Source organism: Pholis gunnellus (genome assembly GCF_910591455.1).
Source record: "Pholis gunnellus genome assembly, chromosome: 18".
Classification (NCBI taxonomy): domain Eukaryota; kingdom Metazoa; phylum Chordata; class Actinopteri; order Perciformes; family Pholidae; genus Pholis; species Pholis gunnellus.
The window spans coordinates 14,354,998-14,380,774 of record NC_136545.1 but is presented as its reverse complement, the minus strand read 5'-3'; the positions used below and the strand labels follow the sequence as shown (position 1 = coordinate 14,380,774).

Sequence of the window (25,777 nt, the reverse complement as noted above, 5' to 3'; positions counted from 1 at the left end):
GCTCCGCATGCGAGTCAATGAATTCCTCACTGAAGACGGAGGGATGAGCTGCATATCAAGGATTTAGCATTAATTAGTGAGCCGTGTAGGTGCCATGCTGTTTCTTCATGCCACCTCGAATTAAACAGAATTTAGTTTTGTATGACTATCCTTCAGAGGTGATTCTCCTCTGTATTCAGGAAATACTAAGCACAGCCATGCCCTGTGATGCTGCGAAATGATGTTACAATGGATGGCAAGCAGTTTTGGTAAAGATTAAAGTCAATCAAATGGTATAAAACCAAAGTATCATCTCTCCACTTTGCATGCATGCTGAAGGCTTTAGATCATTCAACACTTTACTGTTTCCATGAACATAAGACACATTAGACAGTTTGTTTTTGTTCCGTTTCATAACTACGAGAGAATAAACATAATAAATAAGCGATTAACGTGATGCATTAAGAAATACAATTTTGAAAAGACAAATATTTTGAGAAAGTTCATTTATTTCCACACTTTCATGTAAAAAATATATCCATGGGGCGATTTACTGCAAAAATCATCTGAAAAGAAATATAGAACTTTTTTTCACCATTGACCACAATCCTTTGTGTTACAGTTTAGCATGTCGGGCTTGTTTCATTTTGGTTGTAGGCAACATTTTTGACATGTATTTACAACCGTACTGACATATGCGACTGGACTGAATTTGAATAGACATGCAAAGGACACCATTTCCCATCATTCAACGAAAGACTGAACTTAAAGATTTAAAGTTTTTGTGCATTTCTATGCTTAAAAGTGCAAAAACAAAAACTTAGAAATGCTGGACACAAAATGAACTAGAAACCAAAATCGCCCTGCAGTATGAATGTTACAACAAAGAATGACTACGTCTGTAAACTTCAGAAATGTGGAACAACGTACTACACTTTCTGAAGAAGGACCCGTTTATAAAAAGATGATTTTAAGTTTTCTATGATTTTTTAAAAAACATGTTTAATACTCGATTCTCCTTTGTCCTAAGAACATATTAAGATCAGGCATAAAGTTCCCAAATGAATATATATAAGTAAATTGCAAACTGAAAGATGGTAGAAAACCTTTTCTATTATATACAAAACCTTTCTAGAAAAGAAAATGCATGTATATCTTCTTTATTTAGCCCGAATGCAACACAATCTCCGCCCTATTCCCTTCACACGTTACGTGGCACGAAGAGCTTGATTGCAGAGAGCACTGTAGCAGTGACGTGGACGTTTAATAAAACTAGCTCCTCCAACTGGCAAATGTTTGTGGACTTGATCTGGAAGAAGAAACGACAGACAAAGCAGAGAGGGAGAGATTATTGAGAAGAGTTTCAATGCCAGTCGTAATATTATTAGATTTATCACAAGCTCTGTACAATTGTTTTCATTTGAAGTTACGGCGCTGCTATTGGATTGAAATATTTCTGTCAGCATGAGATGGATACGGCTTCAATAAAGTGTCAAGACCGATATTAAGTGATGCTGATATATTTAAATAGGACAAAAAGGGGACATTTTAAGGGATTAAAGAGGAAACAAGCAGTAGAGCTGGACAGCTTCGTAAAAACAGGAACAATTTATCAAATATCACTATCATTGAAATGGAAATATGATTTTTGTTAATGTTTTCTTTCAGCCAATGAACAACGTTGTACACGGTGGATTTAGGATGGGCCGGGGATTTCTGTTCCTTTGTTATCTAATTTTGATGTGGTTATTTTGTGGTCTGGTGTTTTGTGGTCTTAAATTGTGGTTATATATAGATATTAGCCAAGCTGCATTGATATGAATGTACTATGCAGGGAAGTCACAAAAGAACAAGTAAAAAAGACGGAGAGAAGGATTATTAACAGCATGTGAACATGTCCAATGTGCTAAGCCTCGTCTCGAAAACACTCCGGCACACTTCAGAGAGCATTTCACTGGAACACACCCCGGGGAACTCGGGCTGCCATGTGACACACAGCAGCAAATGGAGAGAGAGAGAGAGAGAGAGAGAGAAGCAACATAAACGAAGGAGAGGTAGGAAGTGGGATTGAGGGACGAAAGACCGAAAGGGAGAAGCAGTAGAGATGGGAATGAAACTATAGTCACAACGGGGCAATTAGTAAGGAAGACCTAGGAGAATTATGTATAAGTTGTAAAGTAAATTTGATCTATTGGACATTTCTAAGCAAGATTTAAATACAGTGAAATAGCAATAAAGCTCAGTTTGAATCTAAATGAATGAAGAGAAGAGAAAAGGCAAATAAAACGAAATAGACGAGGTGGTATTACTGAAAGGTTCTATGGGGAATCGTGTTGTGGTAGAAAGATGCGAGGCACAACACATCGCTGCCAGGGAGGAACAGGGACATGTGGGTCTGTCCACTCATTGGTTCACACACATACAAAAGACATGAAATGTGTGGACCTCACTTACTGGTTTGTAGACCCAAAGGTGTTTCCAGAGAATCCTACCAAATGGAGAGAAGTGATTAATTGGGTGATCGTAGCAATAGAACATTATGACTGTGGAATTTGCGCCAAAAGATGAAAACCCACAATTGTAATGCGAAGTTCATTTCAGACGTACGATGAGTCACTACATACTGGGTGGGCAACTAGAATTAGGATTTGCACTGCTTGTATAAATGTAAAGGTTGAAAAACACTAGACTGAAAATGCTTTGTTGCCATTACTATTAATATACTAAAGAAGAATTGCACACCGACTCCACTTGAGCTACTGACCGTGCTGCTTAACAATATCTAACTGAGTGCTGGTGAGCAAGAGGACATTTGAAGATGACGAGGGAAGAAAAGAAGTAGCCGTCTCACCTCCCGCCTGTGGCTGTTGTCCGAAGCCTGAGAAGCTGCTGGGCTGACTTCCAAAGCCGGAGCCCTGTTGAGCGAGGCCCTGTTGAGCGAGACCCCCCTGTTGACCGAGGCCCTGTTGACCGAGGCCCTGTTGACCGAGGCCCTGTTGAGCGAGGCCCCCGAACGACGGAGCGCTCTGAGTGGCTAGAGCGCCAAAGGACGGGCCGCTGGGCGGGGAGGCAAACCTGAAAACGGAAGCAGACACGGAAGGGTAGATGTGGTTAACAGCAAAAAAAACCTGTACATATTCCTAGTCTAGCTGCTACTGTGTGTGGATTGCGAGACAGGGGTTTAAGAGGTAATCCCACTCCCCTTGACTCCCATGGGGAAGAATGGGGGAGAATAAACAAAACAGAGGGGGGAGGAGCGAGCAGGCCAGCTTAATCTGCAGGCAGCAGATTATCGGAGGGGGAATAATCTAGTCCTGCACAGTGCTCCAGAGGTTTGTGTGGACACACAATGTTGATGAAGCTGGAGAAATCATTAGAGCGGGAATAATGACATGATTTTTGATTTGGAATAAGTCTGACTTGGTGGGGGGCTGTAAGGAAATTCCCATTTAAAATTTAAATTTGGAAGAAACAAACGTGTCTGTGTTGCAGTGTGAAAGCAGCCTCCCTCAGTAAATGGACAAGGTTTCAACGGGGCTACTAAAATTGGCTCCATTTGGTAAATTTGCCCATAACTATAATGTTAATAGAGGGTTTAACGCTGTGGTGAATGGTGCTCTTCAGTAGCTTTATGCGTTTTGTGTGAGTGATGGCGCACTGAGCGAGAGACAAAGCAGATGTTCCCTGCAAGCGAACATCTGCTCCTCTGCTCACTCCTCTGGCTCAAAAATTGAGAATGGCGCCGACATTCTCAAAGTAAACAGTTGGTTTTATGTGTTCCACTCAAACGTTGTGCCACATTAAACATTTGCTGATTTTGATTTAAACCAAAAGGAAAAAAAAGATAGATACACTTGTATAACAGAGCTGTAATTCTAACACTCGTACGAACATAGGAGGGAAAAAATGTATATTCAATCTGTAGTGACCAATTTGAATTCATAATTAGAGACAGATATTTAGAGTCAGTCTAAACCTTTCACAGAGCACATTAGGTTCCTTACCCATATCCTCCCATATTGGCTGCCGCGGTTCCCTCCCCAAACACTTTACCAGCCGAGGGAATATGTTGTTGAGGAACCATGTTGTTGGGGAAGGAAGGGCTCGAGCCGAATGCTGCTCCGCCACCAAATGCTTGGGAGCTACCAAAGGAAGGGGGGCTTCCAAACACCGGGGCACTGCCAAAACCACCTGCAGGGAGGAAAATAGAAAGGTTTTGCAACAGAAACCAGCAGAATATATACAGTATAGGGAGTTACATGGTCCTCAGCACTGTTTCACGAGCAAATACATATAAAAACGAGTATTGTTCATATCTCCAATACCAGTCAAAATGTTTCCCTATTGTATTTCAGAAGATACAGTGACAACAATGCGTCTTGTTGTGTACAGCACGTTTTGCATTGACACACTGTGACAGCTTAAAGACGGGAGGAATACTTCTCACCAACTCAAAGCCACGGAGGTGGGCGTGGCCGGGGTGAGAAAGGGTGGACTGAAATTACAGCCAGGCTAACAAGCAGGCCCGCAGTGAATAATTGATTGAGCTAGTGTAACAAGATTACATTCCCTGTACGTAGAACAGTGACGGGGCATTAGTGTGCCGAGTGGTACTGACATCCCAGTAGAGCTAACAAATAGCTGGGAGGGCTACCACAGTGACCAAATTTTAACTTTTTGGGGTATCAAATGTGCATATGCAGTGTGACTTGGTGTGTTGAGAGGTAACCCTGCATCAGCAGAGTTCTAACAGGCAATGACACATCCCGACCAGCTCCCCGTCTGCTCTGCTGGGGTGAGGAGATAAGAGCCCCTGCTGAAGCTCAGGTGATAAAGGAGAGAGCCATGTCAGCTGATGTGCAAGATGTCATTATGTGTAGAGGCCAAGGATTGCTATTATAGCCTTCCCACTATCACTGAACCTCACACATCGCTAAACCAGAGCCCCCCCAAAAAATGTCAAACTGAGAATATCAAACACCTCTAGTGCAAGCCATATCAGCTGAATGTGTGTGGAATTATGAAATGATGTAATTACACCACTATTTACATTTGCTTGGCCTTCAGCTCAGTTCTAATTGAGAAAATAAAACCCTACCTTGAGGACGTATGAATCACATTAGTCTGGGTCTGAAAATGTCAGCACTATGAACGACACTATGCATGATAAAACGCTAACCGCAAAGTGCAAGCAAGCATCAATTTCGTAGAGTGGATGAGAATAGGGTGAGCCAACAAGGACCGAAGAACTATTAGAATAAAAAGGAACATGGGGGATGCTGTACCTGATTTTGTCGGACTAGAGAAGGAGCCAAATCCCTGGGATGCGACACTCCCTGCACCGGTGGTGAAGGTCCCGCTAGGTTTCTGCTCACCGAAGGACGACTGTCCAAAACCAAAGGTCTTTGCACTGGTATTCCCAAACAGACTGGGTGCACCTAAAGGAGATTAAAGTTGAGTTTATATGTGTCATTCTGCTTCAGCTGTGACACTCGCTCAACAATATGTGAACAGAAGTTGGAATAAAAATATTTTTTGCAATCTTAATTTTGTTTTTTTTGCACAGATTGCGTTAGCGTACCTGTCTGAGCGGGCTGCCCAAACCCTCCGGTGGGGACGTTGGTGCCGAATGGGTTCTTGTTGGCAGCGTCTTCGCTCGGTTTGCCTCCGAGGCCGGTGAAGAAGCCTCCACCGGCAGCCGAGCCCGCTGGGCTGGCTGCATTTATGCCAAACAGAGTCCCACCAGATGACGGCTGCTGCTGCTGCTGCTGGGAGAGAAATGTTAGTTAGACAATGTGTCCAGAAGAATGGAACTGGTTGCTCTATTATTTAATAAAAAAACTGTAAATAAATCAGTGGATGATACCTGTCCAAATACACTTCCGCTGCTAGCTTGTTGGCCAAAAACAGGGTTGGCGGGAGAGCAGCCGAAAGCTGTAATAATAAGAAAAATAGAGTCAAGACAGAGACATCCTCAAAATATATATATATATATATATATATATATATATATATATATATATCACAACGTGAACTCTGGAAACTCTGAGAGACAGGAGAGGCTGCGTCTTACTGCTGAGTCGATACATAAACATCAGCTGTCAAGACAAAGACATTCCCATAATATGCTGGGTATTCAGAGAATCTATGGGAATGCGACAACTCCCCTCGTTCCACCCTCTTTACTCAGACTACCACACCGCCCCAAATCCCACAGCCAGCCCCCCCCCTCAGGCAGGCAGTAAACCACAGACACAATTGGATGTCATCTCTGCTGCAAGATGTTGGCTTTCCATCTGAAAAGAAGTGTCACATTTGACGTCTGACGTTAGCTTAAACATCGTCAGACACAACTTAACTACTTGTAGCGGTGTAGTTCTGATTGGAATAATACAACAGCACTTTTGAGACGTCTCCAGCTGACTTGTTGTTTTTTACAGCTGACTGGTTTGAAATTGAGAACCTTGTGCACCCAATGCCTTTGAAAGCCTGGAGGTGTCGTTTTCCGTATTTATAAATAGTCACAGGATTCCAATACAATGCTGTGTTGTGGTGAAATAATGTAATGACTTGAGACCGTCAGGTTCAGTGTAGCATTAGTGACATTGGAACTGTAAATTGCACATGCCAGAGAACACGGAAGACAATCCCAATTGCATCCCACTGGATTTTTAGAAATAAAACTACACAAATTCTCACCATATTTTAAGAATGAGCAGTAAGAAAAGACGCACATACTCACACTCACCTGACGGCTGTCCAAAGCTGAATCCTGTAGACGAGGATGTGGTGGTGTTACTCCCGAACACAGACCCTTGTCCAAACCCTGAGCTCTGGCCAAATGCCGGTGCCGTGGTTTGTCCGAACAGCCCCGAGCCAGTGCTGCTGGCTGCGTTGGCACTGCTTGTGCCAAAGGAGAAGGAACTGGCGTTGGTAGCAGTAGGGTCACCAAACCCACCACCGCCAGTAGTCGCACTGTTAGAACTCGCTCCGAAGGCCGACTGGCTAAATGAAAAGCCGCTGGGTGTTTCGGTGTTGCTGGCAGGCTGACCAAAGCCACTCACCTGGCCAAACACAGATTTGCCAAAACCAGTTCCAGTTGGTGTACCGAAGGCAGCTGAGCCAAAACCGGTGGATGCTGGTGCTGCTGGGGCTACTGGGGCTGAAGAAGCTGGAGGAGCAACAGGTTGTCCAAACACAGTGCTTGCAGCTGTAGTTGTTGTACTGTCAACAGTAAGGGTGGGGGTGGTAATTGCGGCGGCAACTGTGGTGATAACTGGTATAATACCAAGGGAACTGCTGTCTGTCATTGCAGGAGCAGGGTGAGTGAAAATGGAACCTGGTTTGTCAGAACTGGGCACCTGGAATGCTGTTGGAGCGTCCTGGGAGACGGGTGCTACAGCAGGGGTGGCCGCAGCGGAAGTGGGCACAGGAGAAATGGTGGCGGTGGTGCTGTCTGGGGTGGCTTCCAATGCGGGAGCCGCACTGGCTGGTGCTGGAGCGGTGGCTTCAGTTGGTGCAGTGATGGAGGAGGGAAGGTTTGCGGCCGGGGCAAATGTGGCCAAAGGAGGTGTTGGTGCTGGAACTGCTGTGGCTTCTGTCGCAGTTGTGTCTGCTGCAGGCTCGAGTACTACAAGGGGACTGCCGCTGTCTCCAGCAGCAAGTTCTGTTTCAGGGGGCGGTGTGGGTTCTGAAGGTTGCAGGGAAAACTTTGGTTCCCCTGAGGAGTCTGAAGGAGCCGCGAGGAGACTACCGAAAGACGTAGGTGAAGCTGAGGCAATGGCGCTAGACTGGGGAACAGAGAAGGCCTGCTTGGGGTTCGGTTCAGGAGGCTTGAACAAACTGCCTGACCCTGCTGCCCCCATGGACAAGTCTGCTACTGTAGAATCTTCTGCAGACTTCTGGGGACCTGAAGCAAAGCTAAACTGCGCCGCTCCCTTGCCTACGCCAAGTCCCGTTTCCCCAAAGCTAAATGAGCCAGTAGCAGGTTTGGCGGCTGCATCTTTAGCTTCTTCTCCGTGGCCAACACGCAGTCCAGAGAAACTGCCCAGAGTCTCTCCTCCAATTGTCTTAAGGGGCTGTGGCTCTATCCTGAGGGCAGATGTGGCAGAGGCAGGTTTGTCCTCTGATGTGTTTGGAGGCTGGGTAGGAGACCCTGTGCCAAGAGCAGGGGAGGTGGATGTTGGGGTGAGGGCGAATGGCTCTTCTCCCGCCTGCCCAAACATCATCTTGCCATTTCCACCGAAGGAGAATTTACTCACATCTTTGACTGGAGAGACAAATAAGAAAAGGATGAGTGCGTGTACATTTTACATCATCCTAAGTCAAATAACAAGAAAAAAACAATTAAGCAAGAGGCCGGCTTTACTAATTTACCACTGACTTCCTGTTTTTATGCCGGTAGATAGCGTTGGAACGGACATTGATATTAGCGATAGTTAATTTCGATGATATATTGAATTTTCCCCTCCTCCTCATTCAGCAGTAGAGCAACAGCAAGAGATGTCTGCATTTAATCATTTTTCCCTCCGTTATTTACATTTGATCGCCGCTCCCCCCGGCTCATCAGCGGTTTTGCCTGACTCGCTTTGCCAAGGTGTGTTTCTGAAGCGTCTCGCTGTGATCTGCCCTTAAGATTGTCCGATAGCAAGCTACTGTATCGTCTTACCTTGTGACATTCCAGTGCCCTGAGTAACAGAAGCAAAACTGAAGCCTGAAGACCTGCAAGAGAAAATTGAAGTCACAATGAACCAAGAGCATGTGTAGCTTCTGTAATGCCACACATTTCCAAGTGAAACAGAATATATGGGCAGAGTATTATTTCGAGAGGGATTGATATTGCCATAGCCAAATGCAACCAATAGCTGCTTCCACCCACAAGCTGATGGCCAAGTGCATTTTTAAACATTGGTCTCCCCAGATCACATTTGATTGGATACATACATTGTTGATTATGAACATATAATATGCAACATGTTCTGCATACTCTATATTTCAGAATGCTTCTTTAAGTTTCATAATTGACTCACCCTGATGCAAAGGAGAAGCTTTTGCTGGTGCTTTGCTCTGCTGAGAAAGCAGGAGCCACTGAAGCATCCGTTTTGGACGATTGACCTGAAAGACACAAGAGTTTATTACCCGTTATCAAGACCGAATCGTCAACTCCTTACACTCTTGTTTCCATCTTCAGTCTGACATTGCGTTCACTCTAATCAATTTCCAACCACTAGAGACCACATCATATCATATTCAAAACTATTATTCAGCAGCCCAAAAGTGAGGGAGATCGATTCAGAATGATTCAGAGATGTCAGGGTAATTCTCCCGTACAGACTCCGTGTCTATTCTGGGAGGATTTGTGTAAATGTTTTAAATTGTTTGTAAGACTTGGAGATTAAACAATGTCCGTGATACGCCAACAAAGACGGCACAGAAAAGACGCTATGCTACGAGTCTCCACCCGGCATCTTGTAGCAGTACGACAGAGGTACATAATACATTTTCTTCCAGACATCAAAGCAGAGTGCTGTTTGAATTTCATAGATATCAGTTCTTTGAATCGATTCAGAACAGCCTCGATAGCAGCATCAGTGTCGCCTGTAGCGGCCTCCATTGCTGTTATTATTACTCCTCTGTTCCAGTGTACAGCGGCATTAGACCCGCCTCTGGTGCTGATTGGTTTACGTTAAAAAAAAAACACAGCTTAGAGGAAACTATGTATGCTTCTGTATCTAAGCAGTGCTTACCAAACACGAAGCCTGTTTGTGGGGAGGTTGTGCTTTCATTGGACATCTTCTGGATACCTTGGGTAGGATTCTGTGAAGACAGTTTTTAAACAGGCATCGGCTATTAGAGGTTAATTCTGCAAAGTCTTAATACAGACAAACAGTACATCTATTGTGTATGATTAAAAGACTACAGGTTCCTTTGAACACACTGCTATATCTGCAGCAATTTGAAGGCAGATGTAGACGTTTATGTGCACACATGTGGCTGGAGATCAGTATGTTTTGGGTCATTCCCATTAAATTGAACAGTGACGAAGATTCGTGCGAGGAGTTCCCATGTCACCAAACTGCAATTTGTAACATCAACATGGGAGGGAGCTGGGGCATTTCTCACCCATGTAGTTAATGGTCCGTCTTCGCATGTAAAACTGTCAGCAATCTGTGAATTCTCACAAGTTGAACAATCTTTAAAATTGCAGGCAGAGGGATACCAACACTGAATGTGCTTAATCTTAAGTGTTTAAAAGACAGCATGCAAAACGGACAAAATACATTGAAGACAATCTCAAACACTACCGGTGGTCAAGTCAATATTGTCATATTTCTTTTAATCAATTAAGCTTTTTTTTTTAAGAGTCAGATTGTGTACTAAAGGATATATAGCTGTGTGGGTGTACAAACGTATGACAAGATGATTGACAGCTTGGGGAGTGATGGGTAGATGTAGTACTCACTCGTTTGGCCTGGTTGGAAGACACTGTTGTAAAGGCGGGAGCTGCTGGATCTGGTATTGATGAGCTGGGAAACAGAGCAGAACGAAGAGTGGAGAGAGGGTTCAGTGTTTGGTTTGTTAAAATTCTGTCCACGTGGTTTATCATCTCTCTATATAATAATATTCTGGGACAATTTAAATACTGATTCCTTAGCTCAATGTCAAAATCAAAGGTAATTTCTAAATTCTTGGGAGCATGTATTTTTATTTTATTTTGGTAAAACAAAATATATCGAGGTGGGAATCATTTGAAGAAACGTCTGAACCGTTACACTACTGTGAGATAAAAGACTAGGCTGGAATTAGAAAAGAAAACACACATTCATAATCATCTTACTCTCACAATGCCTTGCTGTGCTCGTTAGTTATTGTGAGCAGGCTTTATTTGGGGAAAAGCCGCAAGGGCGGACGGCCTGCCGAAATATCAAGCACAAAAGGTGGTGCACAGCCCAGTGAGGCAGAAAGAGGAAGGTGCAGGAGACTGGAGGGGGCAGAACGAGAGTGTGTGAGTCATGCAGGGAATTAAGAGTCCAGTGAAAGACATGGAAGTGAAAAGGATAACGGTATTAAAAGAGACAATTAGACAGTGTGCATACAGTATTTGGCAAAGACAGGATCATACACAATATATTAGAATAAGGGAGGTTTATAAAAAGAATGCAGGAAATGGAAGCAGAATTTTTAACTGAACATTAAAAAAGGTAAGACTAAATACAAAGGGATGTTTATAAGTGTATAATTATATGGAAGAGATGGAATACTTGAGGAAAACAGGGTAGAATGCAGAGACTCGTGAGATTAGGTAGAGTCAGTGACCTGATAAATGTCTGCACATTCAAAACAAGCAGCAAACCCCTCGAGGACTCACAGTGACAGACTGTCTACTCGCTGTATCAGAGAGATCCATGTGGATACGGGCAGGATTTAACCTCATATATATATATATATATAATATATATATAATATTATATAATATTACATGTTTAATATTAGACAGATAAGATAACAAAAAATAAACTGCTTAAAAATTTGAATTTTCAAAAAACGAACTAAATGTATCTATTCTAAACTCTATTCCAATTCAATGTAGAATGCATGAAAACCAGTTAGGACATATATTGACTTTGTAGCTTTGAAATACTTTTATAACGATTCAGAGGCAAAACGGCTAAAACGTGTCATCAGTAAGTGCCCACAAACTACAAATATTGTGTGATTGTTTACAGTTATTCTGTAAAATAAGACAATGGTAGTTGTCTGTTTTGTTGATATCATTGTCACTGTATCATAAGAGCCATATCCAGACCTGGAATGTTAAGCAAACACCACAGAACTTTGGATATATTCCTGACTTTAACTGCCTGAAACTTATAAAAGTGGTTGTCATAAGACATATATATACACTATAATACATACTACTATATACTCTCTCTCTATATATATATATATATAGAGTTTACACTACATTTATTCAAAACCTCCCCTACCGTAACACAACAAACTGTCACTTAGTTAAGGAAATTTCAAGACATAACTCAAAAGAAATCTATATAATTGTTGTTTTTACCTGATGATATTGGAAACCGGCATAGGAGGCCCTTTGTCTCTAAGCTCCTGGACATTGACCACCTGAGGAACCGTCTTCAAAGTGGACTCTGTCAACGTACTGACCACAGCTGGTACACACAGAAATGCACATGTAACCAAATCACACACACAGATGGACATATACACACACAAAACAAATATAAACATGTTTATATTTTAAAAAGGAAAACACCAGGCAGGTGTATTTATATGAATTCAACATATCCATGGGGATTTATGCCTGGTTTGAATTGTACTGAAACAGTTTTAGTAAGTGATTCTAAAACATGATGGGGCAAGCACTGTGCTTAGTCATTAAGCAAGAAGTCTGTGTCTCCCCCTGGTGAATTACAGTGGGCACAGCAATGCAATATTATACAAACAGCTTCTTAGACACAGTGTTGCCCAGAACAAGTTAATACATCTTCCACTACCATTTAAAAATAAACTAAGTAGTATTTTTAACTGCTCCCCCTACCTGTCTTCTGATTGGCCATCTGCCTGCGTAGAGCAGCAGTGGCTGCAGCCTGCTGGGCGGGGATGGTGACGGGGATGGTCCTCTCAGATGGTGGGGCTCCATGTTTTACCGTCTTTGTGGCGAGAGCAGTGCTTTCAGCCCCACTGAGGTTGATCTTGTTGGTTGGAACTGAAATATCAATACAGTTAGCAAAACAGCTATGAAACAAAACATGTCTGCTCGTGTTTGGCAGCTGCACTCAGTGTTTCATGTGACATTTAAAAGCAGTCATCTGCTGGCTTTGAAGGACTACTTTAGAGGAATAGTTAGTGTGATGTACTCACTAGGGCTGGCAATAGGGCTGAGTCCGAAGGCCATACCCTGTCCTGGGTGGATTTTTGTTACAGGAGTTGACTGGATGGCCCCAAAGCCAGGCGCGATAGAGGGGGTCCTCACAACTGCGGGGTGGCGGGGGTTGGACAATGCTGGAAGGATGATCGGAAGGGGTTCTGGCAGTAGTAGCTCCTCCTCCTCCTCCTCCTCCTCCAGCTCCAAGTCAGCTGGGTGAGGCTCCAGGGACTGGGACAGGGAGGACGTAGAGCTCACATCGTCCAAGTCCTCGTAATATTTAGGTGAAAGGAAGGCCGAGCGAGACAGGTTTGCTGGAAGAGAGAATAGATGAAGAACATCGAGTTCACCAATAACTGTGGTATAGCTGTATTATGGTATGGTTTCACGGGACGACAAATATAAAGTCAGTAGACCGAACTTAAACAAGTAGTAATGACTTGTAACCCTTGTTAAAAATCAGTTTGAGCAGGATGTGTGTGTACCTGGTGCAGTTGAGCGGACAGGAGGCATCTGTCCCTTTGAGAGGAAGTTGCGCAGCTGGGACTGTTTCACTGGTGAGATCTTGACTGCTGGAGAAACATATATATGTAGTATATGCTTAAATTAGGAAATTTGATAGCTTTCATTCTTTTTTTATATCAGAAATATATAAAGATTGATACCTGGAGACTTGGATTTGGTTTTAGGCGAGGTGGTGTCCAGCCTGGCTTTCAGGAGTGCATCCCTTAAACTCTCAAGCTCGCTTTCCAAACTGTCATAAAACACAGATACAAAGTTGTTTAGGTTGGGAACAACAACACATTTTCTAAGAGCTGTTTGCAGTGTACTGGTGCAGATAATTACAAATCAATGTTAATGTCCCATTCCACACTGAAAGAAATGAGTGCAATCTTTATTATTCTTGGAAAATGGTGATTATTTTGCTAGTAATTATACCACACTGTTAAGAAAACAAATAATTAAAGATAAATATATTCAACTTATCAAAAAAACAATTCTAGATTCAAATTGCAGCCCAAGTTAAGTCTATGTTAACTTGAAATATGAATTCTCTTTTCCAGTCTCTCTTCTCATAAAAAAAATCTAAAAAAATCAATAAAAATGCAAAACTCATTTATCCCTGAAATGTTCACATTCCTCCATCTCTGCGACTGTTCTTTGGCAGCTCCTACCCAGCAGTGGTTTCGGTAGCGGCGCTGCGGTTTATGGTTGGAGCGGTAGTCTTGTTGTAGAGGCGCAGTGAGGTGAGTTGCTTAATAAACTGGTCCAATCGGTTCTTCTGTTGGTTGATGATGTACAGGTTGTTGGCCAGCGTGGTGAACAGACCCTCACGCCCCGGCACGGCCATGTGTCTGAGAAGAAGATCATCATTTCATAACAGATTATACTCAAACAACAAGCTTTGCAGTACAAAATTCTCAAATAGCAGAAGCTTTGTGCTTACTTCTGCTTTTTCTTCTTCTCAAGGTGCTTCTCCCACTCCACATCCAACACGTCATTGACGTCTTCCACAGCAAACGTAGCGTACTGGTAGAGCCTGCGAATCTCCTAAATAAGGAAAGAAAAAAATCAATGAAATAGAAGAAATGCTAGGAGTGTGTAGGCGACTCATTTAAAAAGGCTTTATGAAGCGTATCGATTCATGCAAACATTTCACCTTGAGCTGCTCCTCGCTGCGGGGGTCCAGAGGTTTTTTGTACAGCAGCTGTCTGTAGTTTCTGTCTCTGCTCAGCTCGCTCTGGGCCTTGGCTTCTTCTGCACCAGCAAAGCCCTCCAGCAAGGTGGTCTTCAGTGTACCAATGTCCCCATGGAGAGACTGTGAATCAGAAAATAACATTAATTCAACGAGTAGACACCACATAACCACAGCAAACGTATGACAGTGACTGCAAGACCATTGCATTCTGGGTAGGAGGCAGTTGTTGGGTGTGCGATTTAGCGAACAAGGTTTTTATCCGAGTGTGTTTTGGTTTTCTAACCATGGTCTTACCTCTGTCGTTTCCTTAATCTCCAGGGTGAATATATGGAGGTCCTCTGACTCCTTCCTTAACTCCTTCATCTCCTCATTGGTGCCAACCTTGAAGTCAGCTCTCGCGCTTCGTGCCTTAAGATCGTCCAACTCCTTCTGGAAGTGTGCAATCTGATAACAAGCCAAAGACATGTTTCGCTATATTTAACTTGGCAATGTAAATGTAAGCATGACTGCTTCATGTGTTGTAGTATTTATGCAGTTACGAGTGAGCAGGAAATAGTCAATTAAGCTAACCTAACCAATGTTATTGAGTCATTTAGTCTGATGTCATTATGCTTTATTTTGTCCCCATATGGTTTGGGCCACGAGGAGAAGTGGTGCATGGTACTCTAGTGTGTACTGGATGATGTGTCTCACCTCCTCCAATATACCGGCCATAATGGGATCGGAGTCTTTCTTTTGCTGCAGCTGCTTCTCCAGGGCCTTCACACTAACAGCTGCCTGCATGGAGAAGTAATAAAGTAGATTAAAACCAGTAGGAAACACACACAAAAAAGCAAAAAATTCTGTAATCTAATTAACACTATGGTTCTTTAAATACTAGGGTGAGTGTACTAACGGAGGCTCAGTGCCTTCAGCGTGTTCCTACGGTGGATACTATAGAAATAGATTAGGAGTAGAAGGGTAATTCTAACAATTTAATGCTTCATCCACACACACGCTCTCTAGAGCGCCATTTTCTTTTGTACGAGACAGATGACCACGGAAAGTGGTTCAATGTCCGTTCTAATCCTATTTCTATGGTAGATATATTTACCTTTTGAGTAAAATATCTACAAATAACAAAGAAGGTCTCGTCAATGTATGACCAGATAAAAACCCTTCATAATAAACAGATAGGACCTGTGGAGTGTGGACACGGCCCTGGGCAGCAGGAGCAGGTTTCTGGACGACTGCGGGCGGCGTGCTGGTTTGAACTGGACGCACTGGGGCTGAGACACAACCAACAGCATTAGAATCACAACCCCGAGCCATGAAACACTTACCATTTAAAGAATTAACTTGTGCAAAGACGTAACAAGTGAAGGTACTGAGGCAAGCTTACTCAATACAGCTGGTGGCTTAGCGACTGAGAGCGGAGGGGCGGTCAGACTACTGGAACTGGGAGCAACTGTTTTGGGCAGCGGGGGATTGAAGGAGAAAGACTGCGGGGACGGTGCTGGGGTCTCCAGTGCTGCAAACCTAGGGAAAGAGCACACCAATTTTCTGAGTCTTTGTATGTATGTATACAAACTTCAACGTCTCCATTGGAATACCGTGATAAATGACAGGTCCATGATGACTCACCTCTCATTTAGATTCAGTTTTACTGCTGATGGGGTGGCAGCAGCAATGCTCTGGGGTGTTTGAACTGGAACTGGGGCTGCCACCGCAGACGGTTTGATGGAAGGGGTGAACGAAAACGCCGAAGGAGCGTCAGCGGCAGGTTTGGAGGCAAACGAAAAGCCAAGGGACCCCGAGCCAAAAGGTGCGGGCACCCCCATTGAGAAAGGTGGCGGAGCAGAGGTGGCGCTTGTCGTTGGGACCGAGAAACTGAAGCCCGATGGCGATGCCATGGACGTCGCGGGAGCAGCGGGAACCATGCTGAACGGGGCAGCGGGGAACGATGCAGCGGGGGCTGGAGGGGTGGAAGCAGCTGCTAAATGAAGACCGAGGTTCGGGAATGGTGCGAGGGCAGATGGGACGGAGGCAGCAATTTTGGGTGGTTGGGCTGCCAAAGAACCTGTGAACAGAAAAGAAAGTGGCTCTCATTTGACCTAATCACACGCTGGGCAAGTTGTGTCGACAAAGACCAAGTCATTTTTCTCATGGTTCTTTCTTTGGCACAAAATGTGTTGAGCCCTTTTGGAGTAAAAGCAAGTACTTCACAGTCTAGTCGAAGATGGTTTGCTTGATTGACGGGTCTTCTCAGGCTGTTAAACTGAGCTGTGAAACCAAACTCCACTTAAAAATTACCCTTTAGAAACCAACGGGTGGCATGTCAGATGATACGTCCATGAATTTCAACAGCCTTTGATGGCATCACACCAGAAAAAGGAAAATCTTGCAAACACTGACTGACGAGACTGCATTAGATGACTATGTCTTCAGGAAATGTATCACTTCACGTCACTGGCTCTCTCACCAGGCTTGGGCAGTCTCTCCCCCTCCAAGGCGAGGACAGTGGGAACTGAGACCAGTTGCTTAACCCCAGGATTGAGGTTGAGCAGAGCAAATGGGCAGAGCAATCCCTCCGTGGACAGCATCAGCATCGTGGGCGCTGGAGGCAAGGTCTTCTCATCAGCTGTGAGAGGGAGGAAAGATGGGATGCAGACATTCAGACAGAGAAACACTATAGTCTACATGATGTGCAGAGAAAGACTTAACAGCAAGTGCTGTATGCTCACTATGCCATGTTCAAGATGCTGTTTGTGGCTCATTCTGCCCCCCAGTGGTTAAAAGAAGTACCCAGAGTTCAGTTCAAATAAGAGAAACTGTACTCGTGTGCAGACACAACCGTCCTAAGATGCCTCATTTGGTAAAACAGTCCATCGCCCCAAACTCTTTCCCACTCTTCACACCCACTTCCCTGCACTCTCCAAAAATCATGCAGTGCGCTGTGAGCTGAAGAAACAAATGGCAAAAACCAGCCTAAAACCAACATTTAAATTATGACTGAGTGTTCACACTCCGAATTAAAGATGCATTAGTCAGAGTTGACACAAGTCATTTGAGACGCGTCAAAAAAAAAGTACACTTTGTCCTCTCTACAGCTTTCTCATATCTTCCTCAAGCAGCACTTCATCTGTGGATGACAACAGTAGCTGCTCTTCAAAGATGTTCCAGTGTTTGATTCATTACCGCTGACTCACCTCTCTGACTATTGTCCTGTGCTTTACATATTTTAATATGCAAAATACAGAAACGGATTCACAAAATAAAATGATCCTAAGCTATACACAAAATAAGCACACAACGCAGAGAACAAAAACAAAAAACAAATAGCATCCTATGTTCAGTTTATGTTGTATTTCAGTTATGGAACTAGAGTCCAAAGTTAATGAGAAGTGAAAGTGGTGACAGCGAGTGAGCAGAAGGGAGCGGCACATGGTAAACCTCATCAGCATTCTGCAACAGGATCGTCTGGGCTTTGTTGTTTGTTGTGGTCCTCTAGCGTGCCTGAGCCATTTTAATGAGGCCATTTTTTTTTTCTCCGCAAACTCTTGTTTCCCTCCCTTCACTTTCCCTTTCTAACGTCTCTCTTCAGATAAAGGTTTTGATCAGACTATAATCGTGTCAAAAATGTTGCTCCAATTGCAGGTTTTTTTTTGTTTGCTGGGGAGGGAGTTATTGGGAGTGACGGGGAGAGATGGGGCGAGACAGCAACAGCAGCTCTACGTGAGCGTCTGGCAGACGAAGGCATTTAAGATAGAACAGTGTACTGAGACGGCAGCTTATCTATATTCTTTACACACGCTGCAATACAGCACTGCAGTGGATGCTGTATGCACAAAGAAACCTGATGGATTTCAGCCTCATCTGATCATTTAGGGGAGTATTGAACAGAACATGTTTTGGAGCTCAAACAAAGACAAAAGAATGCTGTTCAAGACACCAACTATCATGAAATTATCATGAAACTTTTAAGTGCTAAAACAGACTTTACTGGGCTCCATAATTGGTGTTATTTGGGCCAAATTGTTCAACTGACGACCACCTTTAGTGTCGGCCATTGGGGGAAAGTGCAATCGTATTGTGTCAATGTGCAAATCTGGTCAGGCAAGTGAAGAGAGTGACTTACTGATGTGGATCTCCTGCTGGCTGGTGAAGTCTATGGCCAAGCCGAGGGGCAGAGTGTCTTCATTCGTCTCGGTAACTGGAAGCTCAGCCCGACTCGCATCTTCCAGGATCCAGAGCTCCCAGTTCTAAAAGGACAACGATCACTCGTGGTCATCACAGTCTTTGAACAAGTCTAATTCTACACTTAAGACCGAAGATAACACTATTTGTTTTGTAGTGGAAACCTCATACGTCAGCAGATCCACAAGCTGTCCTCACTGTCCTTAAGAGGGCTAGTTAAGCAATCGGCATTGGGTTTGTTGACTGTATGTGGGGGAAGCTCTGCTAGTATAAATTATATTAAAGTATTTTTAGTGAGAAGAACTTTGTAGAGCAGTTATGTAACTCTCTAACACTTTGGAGCATGTCATAATACAGGGCTCAGGACAACTTTTTCATTTAGGCGCACCAACATTTGTACGTTTCTTTTTTTTCAAAACTATACGGATCTCAGTTTACTTCACTCCTGGACTTTAAATGGAAAAATACACCTTTCATTTCTAGTTATAGTCAAAACAGTGTATAGGTACCTTGTCCTCTGGTCTGGCGGCTATGACGCTGACTTCAATGGAAGCCGCTGATGCCGCAAACACAAGGTCCCTGGATGAAATAAATAGGTGAAGCAAAACATTACACCAATTCCACTGAAATAAATCAAACTTAAGCTGATAAACAGCACAATGATCGTGCTTTTGGGTGGCTCCTATAAATGGCGGTCATTCTTACCAGTCCTCCACATGGCTCAGAAAGTAGTGGTGCTGTCGCTCAGTGCAGCTGCCGTACACCGTGTCACTGAAGTTCAGATACTTTGTCTCTATCTTTTCATCCTTCTTCTACAAGAGAAAACATAAACAAATCACACTTCAACACATTTGCATCATGTACATTCACACGCTGGAACAACAGATGAAACGTCTGTATGGTGGAAGCATACTAGCTGCTTAATAGTTTCATTTTACCAGAAAGAAAGCCACTACATATACTGAGAAGTACACGCTGGTCATTGACATCCAGCTGTGATTTAAAATGTTAAAATACTCAAGTCACACAGCTGAAATGAACATGGAGACCTCAGTAGCTCCATGAAACCAACAACAGCCTCATACTGTATGGCTTAGCCGTCATTTGCATGAAGCATCCGACTCAAATTACAATACTTACAGAGGTGCATGGGAGCTGCAGGAGGAGCCTATATGTACCTACAGAGCCACTACACAAGAATATGGCGACAGCACAAAGCGTGTGGCCTTTAAAACTACAATATATAGAATCTGGCAGAGCATCTAATGCTACACTTGTTTCTTCACCTTGCTGTTGTGGCCATGTGGAGAACATATCTTCAATCAAACACGAAACATTCACGTGAATTTCAAAAGGAAATGTAAATTCGTCGCCCCTCTGTTGAAGACTGGAGGGGTGAAACCCGACAATAACCCAAATGTGAGTCGGTGGACTGTGGATGTGGGGCGTACTCACAGGAAGGGAGATCAACACTAGTTCGGGAGGGGTCTCCAGAGACCCATCTGCAGCAGCGTAAACCACTGCAAACACGAAGGTTCTCAGCCACAGCACATCCAGAACTGTGAGAGACAACGGGAAGGAGAGGCATTAGCCGCAGACGGGATTCAAACACAGTCATGAAAGTCAAACTAAATGTATTAAACTGGTCTTATATGCATTTCATAGTCAAGCTCAGTTTTCGGGCGTACAACACGGATGTTAATACGTTTTTATTGGTCTTACCTTTGACAGGTTGGTCAGAGGTGTAGAAGTGTGGACATGGGATACATTTTTTCTCTTCCAGTGCCTTTTCAGAGGAGGAGAAAGTCGGTTATCCATCTTGTCAAGTCATTGAATGCTGCAGCTCTGACGGAGCAATAAGTGCTTTATTCTTAATCACGGTGATTTAGGTTGACTTACTGGTGTATACTGACTGACTGTGGAATTCATTTTTCCGGCAGCGACTTGTTTTCCTTTTGGACTCCAGCAAACTGTGTGAAACAAAGTACATTAACTAAAAGATATAAGGAGAACAAGTGAACTCAACGATTATGCGCAGTTTCCAACTTACTACACGTGATGCCGCTTGAAGCTGGTAGCTCAGCCTGCACTTTGACACCGTCGGTAACATCCAAAATCATCAAACGGCCGTCAGACAGAGAGGCAGCCAACATGGACGCCTGTCCAGGATTCCACTTCAGGTCTTGCACTACGGTGCCGGGGTGTACTGCTGGCAGCAGGGATGCAAAAGGAAGCTTCTGTGGTCTCGCCTGGAAAGGCAAAAAGAAAAGTTGAATAAATGAACATCGGGGAAAGAGAAGTAGTCACATTTAAAATGTAGACTATGCCCATCTGCAGTGGAGGTTTACAAACTTTGTATTATAAATAATTGCTGTTAATAATTGAATGTATTTTCTTAATATTTGGGGCATCTGCGAATCTGCTGCTGCACATAATTGTATAGCTCTGAATGATAATGTCAGCTTAAAAAGGTTAAAATGTTCACCAAATGTTCATTAGAACAGAGTCAGAACATCGGACAAATAGATCGTGGTGATCCCGAGACCTGCAGTGCCGCACAACTAGCCGATCTTCAACCATCTGTTCATGTTTGTTAAGTAAACAAACGCATATAAAATCCCGAAAATAAGCATGATACTAAAGCAGTCACCTTGTTCACGAAGGTGCGGACGTCATAGAACGTGAGGGACAAGCCCGCCCCCTCGGACATGCCACACACTGACAAAGTGAGCTCATCACAGCTGAGAGCCAAGTGGTGCAGAGACAGTTCCACAGCCACCTCCGCCAACGCCACTCTCCCCGTGACTAGAACAGAAGAGGAACATTTGATTGCATTGTGGGAAAGAGATTGGAAGAATATTCAAATTCAAACCTGAACGGTCACACAAGTACCTATTTCGTTGGCGTTGCCGTCAAACGTATCAGCAGACAGGATATCTCGAGTTTGGTAAACTTTGAATGTTCTGTCGAGCCCGACGAAAGTTAAACCAAATTTGTTCGAGATGGTGAGCAGACTGCTTCTTTCTCTTGGCAAATCTTCTGCAGGGTCAAAGACTCTCGTTTTCTTCATCTGACGAAACTGAAAATCCTGAAGAAGGAAACACACAAGTACTGATTGTTACTTTAGGGTGAACAGTTAGATGTGGTTCACGTTATGTGGTTCCAGTTCAATAACTGCAAACTAAACCGTACATCCCTCTAGGATGAAAAGCAATACTGTACAGGAAACATTTCTTTAACTGTGGGAAACATGAAGCGGCACGCTTTGCTTTTAAACAAGTAGCTAACCTACTTTCAACTTGACTGGTTTGTGTACAACTCGGGTCACGTTAAGTGACGCAGAGTCTCAAAAATGAAAGTTTAAACCTCGGTTGATAGCGAAACATGCTGAGCATGTACGTCACGTTAGCTAATTATGCTAAGCTATATCTTAGTTACTGGACATGGCAAGTATTAAATGTCTTCATTTCACACACAGGAGATTGTTAAGTCCCATACTGTCACGTTAACGTTCAACTCTTCAATGAGGATAACGTTACAAGATATGGCGGATGTGCTAATAGCTAACGTGTTAGCATAAGTAGCTGGCTACAAAGTCAGAAGATAAAAGTAGGTTTCTCTTTACTTTTAAGCGTTTACCAACGTTTCTAACTGTTATTTGTGTCCAGGTTAATATGGCTCCTTAACGCTGTATGCTTTGTGGTGTAGTTATCTAAACAGAAAACAGAAACCAGGCCAGCTAGCCAACCAGCTAAGCTAGCCGGAACCATAGAAAACCAACTGACTCAGTGCGAGCTAACATTAGCTCACACATGCTAACTTGTCAACACAACTTGTGGATAACGTCATACCTTCATCTCCTTCTCAGGAGGGGAGTCTGTGTCGTCACTCATTTTGAGGGACAGAAGCTGTTGCTTCTCCTGAAGAGCTCTTGTATTTGGTTTATTCTCTCCTTGTCTGTATCTGAGACACTTTTCAGATCAACTTGTAGTCTGTCAGCGCAGCTGAGCACACGCCGCGCGATTTTGCCATAGAAAAAACGTCACAGCCACGCAGGATGACAAGTAGATCCCAGAGCACCCTGAGACCACACGAGCTCGACTACACTTCCTCTTCAAAATGGTGACAATTTCTGGCATATTTTGAAATAATGTAGGGTAATATTTAAAGACAAACACAAAATAGATCAAGCTCCAATGCAGATCAAAAAAGAAGAATTTATGAAGAAATTCTGTTTACAAATCCCCCCCCCCTAGAACACTATTACCAAGCCATTACTACACTTTTCTGTCCTCCTTGTGTGTTAGGTGAAATCTATCACCGAAGGAAGTTATACAATGGTGATTGCTTTGATGGTCCACTGATGAAAGTATTGCATTTGTTATATATTTGCATATTACTACGAACTGGGTACATTGAATACACACAACATGGAACTATGCACACTTCACAAAAATAGGACACAGTTCAAGACTCCAGACTGCTAAACTTTAAGCACAGATACATTTCTTTCCCTCAAAATGACATTCTAAATCGACCAGGACTGAAATATTAAGGATTGTGATTAACTAACTTTTGTCAAGATGATGTGATTGCCCTCCTTGAAAATGTCATGCTATATTTTATGTGAATCCAAATGTAATGCATTTCCATAATACATCACAACTTGCAAACACTTTTCAAACGAGGTTGAAATGAGATCCTCTTGTGTAAAGGATATTTGTGAGTCAGCATTGGCCAAATCCCCGAAGGTACGCAGCTTTCTTATAGAAACAACCTAATAGCATATACAAACAGAAACAAAAGAAAGAGGAGGGCAGCATATGGTGAAGTAAGGACTTTTATTAGAAAGCAGAGTTTTCTGTATTGCATTTAAAGAAATCAGGTACTCCTGGACTACACAACTGAAACTGGTGATGGCAAATACCATGATGGGAATGAAAGGTAGATTCTTATGCAACATCAAAAGTGGCAACTTGCATTTCTGTTGTATATATTATTGATGCTTGAGTCAGAAGGCGCATAAACATTTTAACATTTTTCATTTGAAACATAAAGCAGTATCAACACTGAAATTGTCCCATCCCAGTTTGCCTGGTCCAAGCCCTGTCGATAGTGAAGAACGTTGCCACGATCAAAGTGTAGGGTTGCATGATAAGATCTTTTGCCATATGGACTTATTGTCCATCGAGAGGTTACCAATTAGCCCAGACTTAGGATCATGTCCGGCACATGCTTACCAGAGCATTACAGATATGGTCCATGTCAACATAGGACAGCTCTGTTCACAAAGCACCAAGGTATCAGTCAAACATCAGTCAGCCCTCCTTACAGAGACACACACTTATGACCAAGAAGGCTAGAGTTTATCATGTCCTTCCCCTCTGGAAAGTAAGCTAGCACAGACCAAAGCAAGCTGGAGAAAGACAAAGCAAATAGCAAGAGCACAGCAAGTTATGTCAGATCTCCCATAATGCACTTTGGGTCTTATCCCTATTCTGATTGTCAGCGCTCTGAACACATGGCTTTAAAAGTTGCGTTTTCTCGTCGTTGGCCAAACCCTCGGTCATTCTTTCCTACAATTTTTTTTCTAAGTAGTTCTAAAGTGCTGGCATTATGTTCAAGGACACATACATACACATACAAACTTTTAGTGCATTTTTTCTGAGTCTGCTGAAGGTTCAAATGCACACTCAACTGGGTAGTTAGTCTATGAATTCCACTCTTAATTACTACTTTGCTGTCATAATAGTTTAAACTTGACGCAAACAGTCAATAAAAGGCCTGGGTGTGTGATAAAAATACAACCCTACTCGTCGCAAGACTCCAAAGTCTTTTTTTGCTAACAGTGACAACAGTTATTCAGCTTAAATTACATGGTGCATAAAGATCAGAGGTTTCATTGGGTTAGAGTGAGTGTCTGAATGGCATGCATTTTTATAATACAAGTGTCTCTTTGCATATAAATGTTTTGTTTTCAGAATAAACCAGTCAATGGAACAAAACCTACTGTGCCCATCAGTTTTTACAGTCATGGGGATGAACGGAGCACTACGTAAGGTTTTTAGAAAGTAAGTAACAATTTATTTGCAAAGAAATGTTTGTGAAAACAGGTTATTTTCAACCAACAATCCCATTCTATCTATTTACTTATTCCAAATGATCATCTAGGTGAATGGCAGATATTGCAAAAGACACATTTCTGTCATTAAATTAAAAAAAAGAAGAATTCTTAACTACAGAGTTTTCTGTGAAGGAGACACTGGTTCAATCCAAGATATCTGTAAAATACATAACATTACATACATTTTACATGACTTTTTGCTTTTAGCCACTTCAAACAGTTCACCCTTCCCAAGGCTTAGCCGTGACATTCTCTGAGAATATCTCAGTTTATAGTGCAACATCATTCAATTTTCAATTCACCCTGCATAAGAAAAATAGACCTTAAGCAGAAGAGAAGCCAAAAAGGTTGGAATTTTGTGTTGGCCAAGACAGAGTCAGACATATTTAGCTTGAAGGCAGACAGACAGAGAAAAAGCTGAAATATGAATGTATCACGGGAAATAAATGTTTATGCATGTGGGATTATTTTGCGAGGACTATTCCAAAGTGAAGTCTCTCAACGGCCTCATCATAAATTTGAACACAGGAATGCAATAGATATCATTTAAAATACTTTTTTTCGGAGGTCTGTCAATTGTATAAATAATGTGAGGATGTCAGTCCAGGAGGTTGTTGCTGATTAGCTGTTGAATGCATCCAAGTACAGTAAATCTGTTATGAGTTCAACTGGCAAACGTAAAGTGAGAAGATGAGCGGATGCAATATTAAATTATACTGAGCAAAGGGTCTTTGATTCCAATTTTAGAAAGGGAAAACACCAGTCAATGTCTGTATCCTACCCCTACATGTACTTTGTCTTGTTCGTCTCCGATCCTAAAGGTTCACATCACAACAACATCCACACAGTCACAGTCTAAGGCACTGCTCCACACCCCTTTATCCCTACAGGGGAGTATATCAATGTT

General features: G+C 42.9%; 1 protein-coding gene across 8 annotated transcripts; it reads right to left on the bottom strand.

Annotated features, from left to right (window-relative positions):
• Positions 1-468: 468 nt before the first annotated feature.
• Positions 469-22,750, bottom strand: nup214 (nucleoporin 214). Of its 8 annotated transcripts, none has more exons than XM_079179062.1 (37): positions 22,598-22,750; positions 21,639-21,834; positions 21,397-21,551; positions 20,797-20,995; positions 20,646-20,716; positions 20,469-20,532; positions 20,202-20,305; positions 19,452-19,558; positions 19,256-19,325; positions 18,688-18,811; positions 17,032-17,190; positions 16,194-16,629; positions 15,952-16,088; positions 15,750-15,838; positions 15,264-15,347; positions 14,865-15,014; positions 14,532-14,690; positions 14,319-14,422; positions 14,047-14,226; positions 13,537-13,625; positions 13,357-13,443; positions 12,868-13,185; positions 12,545-12,712; positions 12,047-12,155; positions 10,442-10,505; positions 10,102-10,146; positions 9,726-9,795; positions 9,009-9,093; positions 8,648-8,700; positions 6,722-8,248; positions 5,846-5,913; positions 5,561-5,747; positions 5,265-5,417; positions 3,984-4,170; positions 2,831-3,054; positions 2,434-2,467; positions 469-1,288 (listed from the first exon to the last, which is right to left on the bottom strand). In XM_079179062.1, the coding sequence occupies exons 1-37, from the start codon at positions 22,637-22,639 to the stop codon at positions 1,252-1,254; spliced, it is 6,135 nt and encodes a 2,044-aa protein (XP_079035188.1). In that variant the 5' UTR covers positions 22,640-22,750; the 3' UTR covers positions 469-1,251. The 8 variants fall into 8 exon arrangements, with proteins under 8 accessions (XP_079035188.1, XP_079035190.1, XP_079035191.1 ...); XM_079179064.1 differs by having other exon boundaries at positions 5,561-5,744; XM_079179065.1 differs by having other exon boundaries at positions 6,728-8,248.
• Positions 22,751-25,777: the final 3,027 nt, after the last annotated feature.